The sequence below is a fragment of the Pagrus major genome, chromosome 14 (genome assembly GCF_040436345.1).
Source record: "Pagrus major chromosome 14, Pma_NU_1.0".
NCBI lineage: Eukaryota > Metazoa > Chordata > Actinopteri > Spariformes > Sparidae > Pagrus > Pagrus major.
In genome coordinates, this window is record NC_133228.1 from 20,511,001 (window position 1) to 20,518,716 (window position 7,716).

At 41.3% G+C, this 7,716-nt stretch overlaps 1 protein-coding gene across 1 annotated transcript; it reads right to left on the bottom strand.

Moving 5' to 3' along the window:
- Window positions 1-4,803: 4,803 nt before the first annotated feature.
- Window positions 4,804-7,512, bottom strand: rps16 (ribosomal protein S16). The gene is made up of 6 exons (XM_073480385.1): window positions 7,476-7,512; window positions 7,335-7,386; window positions 6,605-6,706; window positions 6,164-6,260; window positions 5,681-5,728; window positions 4,804-4,990 (listed from the first exon to the last, which is right to left on the bottom strand). The coding sequence occupies exons 2-6, from the start codon at window positions 7,380-7,382 to the stop codon at window positions 4,845-4,847; spliced, it is 441 nt and encodes a 146-aa protein (XP_073336486.1). The 5' UTR covers window positions 7,383-7,386; window positions 7,476-7,512; the 3' UTR covers window positions 4,804-4,844.
- Window positions 7,513-7,716: the final 204 nt, after the last annotated feature.

The window sequence follows — 7,716 nt, forward strand, 5'->3', positions numbered from 1 at the left end:
TATGGTAACTGACAGTCAAAGTCATTGTCGATTAATTCTCTGTTGATTGAAGATTAATCAACTAATTGTTTAAGCGTTAGTTAATTGACATAAAAGACCGCTTAATTAGGATGTTTGACATTGTTTAATCAAAAAGAAATGAGATTAGTAGAAAAACATATTGATTTCCTAAAACATAAGTATCACAAAAAGCACCAAAACTCATTATGTTGGAGCTGCAGACATAATAAATGTAATAAATCCAGCTCCAGCCTCAATGGAGACATTCCCCCTCCTTCACACACACACACACACACACACACATCATGCTCATAGTGATCACCTCCCCTCAAGGACAATGCAACAGATAAGCAGCTAGCCGCTCATTATCACCCTCGGCCCAAACAGCGGCGCGTCGCTTGGTTAAGCTGCATTTCCTCTCCACTGAAGCCAACATTTGTCGCTGCCTGCTACTGTCCCCTGACCGTCAGCCGCTGGCACCTTTAACCAATTGTTGTTTACTCATTCAGGGCAATGAGGCCTGACTGCTGCAGGGAGGAGGAGGAGGAGGAGGAGGTGGTGGTCAATATATGTTAATGAACATCCCCCTGTCTCTCTGTGTCTTTGTCTCTGCACTAGAGGAGGCTGATGCAGACAGAGCATTAATGCACTGCAGGTCATGCTTTATGCTGATTTTGTGTGCGTGCACGTGGGCGTATTCATATGCTTTCATGTGTTAATTGCAGAGTGCGTGTGCGCACGGAGGCGTCGTGAGGAGAGGTGGGGATGAAGTGCAAGTGATGACAAAATGCATCCTGGCCTCACACCTCAGTGTTTGTGTGATTTTGTGGAGCTAGAGAGAGGCAGAGGTGTTAACAGAGGAAAGGCAGGTGTTGGCTTCGGTGTGTGTGTGTGTGTGTGTGCTCGGCCATAAAGGAATAAATCCTGCACACTTAACGACACGAGTTAAACACCAGGAGAATCATAAGACTTAAATGTAATTCAGACACCTTTGTGCTCCGAGTCGAATTTACTTAATTCACCGTCACAACCTCATTCTCATTTATTTTTTTAAATGACAAGAACAGCAGATACGCAGCCGTGGAACCGAATCAAAGCTTGTTCGGGAGGAAGGAAAACAAACAAACCGAGGTGCCAACATGTTGCACAGAGTCCTTTTAGGTGTTGCATGCTGTATTACGAACTACATTAAAGCACACGCTGCACCAAAATGCCACTTTTCACTTCATTTTCTGCAGCTTTGCATGGACTAATTAAAAACAATCGAGTAACTGGCAGCAGCTTCTCTTAAGGCAACCTTTATGAATGTTGTCTAACAGCTTTATTAATGAGAAAGAGTTGCCAGGTTGTGAATAATCTGTCTTGCTTGACTTACTAACAGTCAAGCCACAAATAAATGCTTGTACTCACTAATAAGCCTTCAAGTCTGCAGTATGAGAGGGTGATAAGCTGGCAAGAGAGGTGAAAGCATCAATTCTGCAGTCACGTCATTAATCTGAGGTAAGGAGTCACCTCTGTTTTTTAATAAGCCGTCAACAAAAGCTGGTATGTCATCTGCAGTTATTCATTTTATGCTGCAGGGACCTGGGTAATATTTCTCCAGCCCCGATTTGAAATCATGAGTCCATCTTAACTGTTTCATGGACACTAAATAAACTTATCTAATAAGACGTGTGCATAACTTTTTTGGGCATTCGCACAGTGGTTCCCCCTGCTGTGGTGATGATCGCAATAGATTAAAGGATAAGTTAGAGGATAAAGGAAAATTCAGTCATTATCTACTCCCCCCGGTGCCGATGGAGAGTCGGGTGAAGTTTTTCTAGTCCACAAAACATTTCTGGAGCTTCACAGCAAAACAGCGTTTCCTAAACAACTGAAGTAGATGGGGACTTGTGAAAAACAAACATAAAATGGCTCCTCAAACCATTTTTAAAGCTGAAATCTTCATTGCAGCTACTAGACTAAAGCGTGTAATGTCTGCACATGGATGTAAATAAAGTCTTTTCAAATCAATTTGGGACCTCTGGCCTTCCAGAGGCTTAGATTACGCTGGAGGAGCTGTACGGAGCTGTACGGAGCCATTTTATGTTTTATTTCCCTATTTTTTTTGCCTTTTTAAAACGAGTCCCCATCTACTTCAGTTGTTTAGCAGAGTGCTGCAACACTGTTTTGCTGTGAAGCTCCAGAAATGTTTTGTTGACTACGAAACTTCCCCAGACTTTCCATCGGCATGAGGGTGAGAAGATAATGACTGAATTTTCATTTTTGGATTAACTATCCTTAAAGCTATCAAGCCAGAGGGCCTTTTCACAACCTGGCAACCCAAAAGATGTTCTCATATTAATTGCTTTTAACTAATCTGTAAAACATCAATAAATGATTTATTAAGCTTTAATTAAGCCATTTGTTACACATGATTGCTCAGTTTTAGTAATCTATTAGTATTATGATTATTCATGCTGAAAGTTGCAGTTTTTGAAGTCTTTAGAAAGTATTACCGTGTTATTTCAGTTTGGCTGTTGTTCGCCGGTTGTTTATTACATCCCTGTCTCACTTGAGCCATGATACAGGCTGACACGTGTTATTTTGACAAGAAAGGGATGGAGACTAATTTACCCATCACACAAGGAAACATGAAAAACAGGCACAAATATCAATTTTGACAGCTTTTTTTGCTCCTTCTGCTTCTGTTCTCGCTGCGTTGCCCGCATTAGTTTCATCCCTGCTGTCAGTCCTCATTCCTGGCTGGAGGGAAAAACACATCCATTTCCACAGGCACAGAATGTCACCGCTGCAGCATTACGGCCTTTCAGAGGTGAGGGCAGAAAATAAACAGTAGTAAACAACAGTAGCAGTGGGGAGTGGGCCTCCCTGCTGTGTTGATTATTGGAGGGCTGTACACAGGCCCGATCCACCCCCCCCTGGGGAGCTCACCGAGCGGGAACGGCTGCTGCTGGCTGCCCACTGAGAGGCCAACAACATCTGGGCCTCAGTTCAGCCGAGCTCACCTCATTTACTCTCCTGTTGTTGTTGTGGTGGAGCAGTAACAAGCAATCAGCAGAGAATAAGGGGGAGAATGCTGCAAATGTGAACCAGCACATAACAGAGGAGCATGAAGAAATGGGCTGTTGTTGTGTTGAGTTGTAAATTATCTGTGAAATGTTTTCTTATCAAGGTAGAAAATACTGGGTTTCGTTATACACTCACACCTGGAAGTGGCTGAGTGGAAAAAGCTCCCATTGAATCAGCCGCGGCAGCAGCACCGAGCGGTTACAATATCTGATTTTTAATAACAACGCCAACAAAAGACTGGAACAATATGAGCTGCGTGTTGGTGTTTCTCAGCACGTTGTTTACAGAGATTTTCAAAAGCAAAGCCAGCCTCGTCTCCTCGACTTTGCAAATTAGTTATGTCTCCAAGCAGGGATTTGTGAGGCTTTACTCAAAGGCATCTCTGACAAATAGGTTTGCAGTGTGGAGCTGTAATCTGGTGTACATTCATCAATCATACGTTTTCTTCATGTGTAGCACTGTGACAGTTAGGAAAATGGCAGCAAGCCAGGTGGCTAATGGCTGCTGGTGAGGGAGTCTTCAGTCTTCTGGCTCCCTCTGCTGGCAAAATGTGGCAATGACGAGGGCAAAAACTAAAAACAAGTAACAAATGGGTTTTTTATTTACTATTGCAGTATTGTGTATGCATTTAAGTCCAGAGGCAAAAAAGAAATCCTTGAGAAATCTTCCAGGGACCCTCATTATTTTGCCATTCACGCAACTGTTGGGTGGTGGGAATTATTGTTATTTCTGTGGCCTGTCTGGTTAAAATGTGTTGTGTTTGTTTCAAAAAGTTGCTGCAGATGTTGTTCTGACTTGTGACTGCTTCAAAAACTATAATAAAGTTTTTTGGATAACAGTTGTCCATTCAAAAAAAAACATTAATAGATATGAAACTAAAATTATTGGCTTAATGGTTTCCTTAGCAGACCCATTAGATGGAGTAATTTTGGACTTAACAGTGCAGTAAAAGCTCAAGTGTCAGTAATGAAACTAATGATGGCTGAATATTCCATTTAGCTGCTTCGGGTCCAGGGGTCTGGTAGTTTGTGTGCCCATTCACAATCCCTGCCTCGGCTCACTGGGATGTCTGATTATAACGGCCATTAACAGGATTAGGAAACACCTGAGCTTCTCCTTGCAAGAGTGAAATGTTTTCTACTCTGACCTTCCCTTTGATCAAACATACCACCACTGCCAAAAACAGCTATTGCTATAACTTACTACTTTATGTCATTTGTGTCCTGTTTTACATGTTGGCATGGAGGTGCTACACAAAGTTAATTTCAAGCAGCAGAGAAGCACATAACTTATTTACATTGAGTATGCAGTATTTTTGCTGTTATGATTGTGAGGTATGGCCAAATGTCTGTAGTAGCATTAATTCAGAACGTTTAGTGCACTTTTCTTCACCAGATGTCTGTGGTAAATTTCTTTGTCCTCATCTGGAGGTCAAAAGTTCAAGTTCAGTTAAAGATTCACTATCATTGCCTTGTTTCATCTTATTCCTTACAGTTTTTTGGAAAGGTTTGAGACAACTAAAACATACGAGCCCATCAGTTGTAAATGTACATAGAAGTGAAACACCTGAACCACTTATTTCATAGCTAGAGAAATGTGTAGTCTGCCAACTGCAGGTCATTTTCTATAATTTAAAGCCAGCAATTTCAGCTCAACAATAAAAGATCCCTGTTAGAAGAGAGCAAGCAAACCATCTGTACAGTTTCACGAGTAGAAAAATGACACATTAAATTCTGTGTTCCTCCAATTTATTATGAAAATGTACAGGGGGATTAACGGTAGGACTTCTGGTAGCGGGCACGAGCTCCAGGTCCACCGAACTTCTTGGACTCGCAGCGACGTGGATCGGCAACCAGCAGGGTCCTGTCGTACTGGATCAGGATGTCCTTGATCTCCTTCTTGGAGGCCTCATCCACATCTGTAAGTGGACGAAGGTTTAAGGTTATTTTACCAGTTCTTCTCTACACAAAGTGTTACTACTTTCAGCTGTTTTAAGTTATGTTCAGATGTTTCACATCTAAGTGCCTTTTTGTAACACACCATAAAGTTATGGGCTTGTTCAAATAATACATTAAGGATTTACAAAATTTGGCGAGAATTTTGTTCAGAAATTGTCGTTAGACCAGGTAGTTTCCATAAAACCAAGGCACCCATGTCCCGTACAGCACATTAATCAGTGCAGTAAACACTGCTCTTGAGTGATCACACTATCAAAATGTCATGACAGTTTAGCACTTGTAGGTTTCAAATGTTTCTTACAACAGCACGTAAAGATTTGAACCCTCTTCTTTTGAAAGCTGTGTTATAGTTTAAGATTAAATGCTGTCAGCCATCCCTGATATCCACAGATTTGTAAAAATCAGTGGTCCATGTATCAATACCATCAGTGAGACCACCTTTCATCAATAATCTAAACTATTCCTTAGGGACACAAGTTTGCTTCAGAACAAGAATATTTCACTTATATTTAATAAAATATAAACAAATATTGACATCTACTGCCTGAAATAAAGCACAGGCTCATAGGATACAACTAAATAAAAGTTCAGTTCAATTCGCTCAAACATGTACGTCAAGTGTTTTGCACTTAACAAAGTTTAATACTCACACTTCTGGTAGTAGGCAACCAGGGCTTTGGAGATAGACTGACGGATAGCTGGAAGACAACAACAAAACATTAATTATTATTTTTATTCAATAAAATATATTCCTAAGATGCATCAAGTGTCGATAGATAAATTCATCACTCCAGGGCTAAACCACGAGGATAACTAGATTGCCTGGGGCAACTTAAATGCCAAGTTGAGCTAGTAAACATGGCAAGCGAGTTGGAAAGCAGGGAAGAGAGAACATTGTGTGTAATTAAGATTCATATTTATATGGTTTCATTTTGTTTCCAAAGGTAAAACGAAGCCCATCTCTGGGAGAGTGAGTGGGGATTTTAGTGTTTTTATTTGATAACTGCTTATTAATAAAAAAAACAAAAAAAACACTTGTACAGGGACTAGTGAAATGGACTGGCAAGTAGATTTCTGTCCCACCTGCCCGACATAAACATTTAACCCCTACTTCGAATCAACGTTCTGCTTACCGTAGATCTGTGCGACATGTCCACCACCCTTCACTCTGACTCTGATGTCAACTCCAGCAAAACGCTCCTTGCCCAGCAGCAGCACTGGCTCCAGAAGCTAAAACAAGAGCATATACTGATGTCAAGCACACATTTTTCAAAAATAAGAGAAACAATCCTGGCAATCAGGATATCTGCAGGTTTATGGGCGTTATACAGAAAACTGCCTTGTCCTAGACCAAATTACTTTCAGGGGCACTGCTACGAAAAATGTAGCAACGCTAATCACATGCAATAAAAACAAAACTCGTTCACAAATTTAAGTTAGCGTCACAATGTTGTCAGCAGATAGGCCAGGGAAGACAGCAGATCTACACATGACATGCCACACTCAATTACAGATGTTACAGGTACTGCCTTCTGTCAGACATGCACCCAGATGTTTTTCACATGGGAACTCACCTTGTACTGGAGAGTGGCAGGCTCCACCATCTCCAGGGGTCTGCCGTTCACCTTGATCAGACCATTCCCCCTCTTGCAGTGGGCAACTGCTGTGGCGGTTTTCTATGAAAAAAAACATATTGTCAGACACCATCAGAAACAACACAGAAGACAAATTTTGAATGTGTATTTCTGTCAACTTACACACGTACAAAGTTAAACTAACAAACGTGTCATTCGGTTTTAATTCATACATCTGGTTGATGGAGGAGCCTCTCTCGGGCCATGTGATTAGCTATGGTAGCTGACATTATCACTTATAGGAAAGGAACTGGTATTGATGGCATTTTCAATAAAATACAGGATATGTATGCCTGTTTGATGAAGCTTTGTGAGCTAAAATTAACCATTGTCATCTTCTATAAAAGTATCAGGAGCCCTGCCACTTTTAGCAACCAGGCTAGCTAGTTAGCCTAAACCGGATCCAATACATAGCAAAAACCGACCGGTGGCTAACCAAGTAAAGATTTTTCATTGACTTTATAATCATTTACATCGACATTTGAGATTCTTTACACATTTCAGTTATTCTCAGAGCTATATTAACCACCCAACAGTTAAATAAGTCGGGTACATCGCTGTGAAACTACGACACACGGCCACTTCATGTTAGCTACTTTAGCTAATGTGCGCTAGCAAGACAGGGCAGCCACAACACCGCACGTGGATTAATTTCTATATTTTTACTTACTTTACGTCCAAAAACCTGGACAGACTGCAAAGGACCTTTAGCTGGCATGTTTCTGAAACACACAGGGCACAACACTTACATTAGAAACCAGTAAATAAGTATGATTTATGCTATTTTAGCGGATCGGGGTGAAGAACATACCGTCTTCAGCTAGGGTGCCGTACGGAGAGACCGATGGGGTTTCACACGGCGAAGTTCAGGGGCTGTTGCACGACACTTCAGAGCTGCTTTGTGGTAGGGTTTGCGACAGTTGCTCTCGCTCTACCTCCATTTTACAGGTTGTGCTCTTGAGCTGTTTATTTGTTGGTAAAAATCGCACTTTAGTGATAGAAAAGGGCAATTTCATCATTTTAAATCACCATGTATGTGGCAAACTCATTGA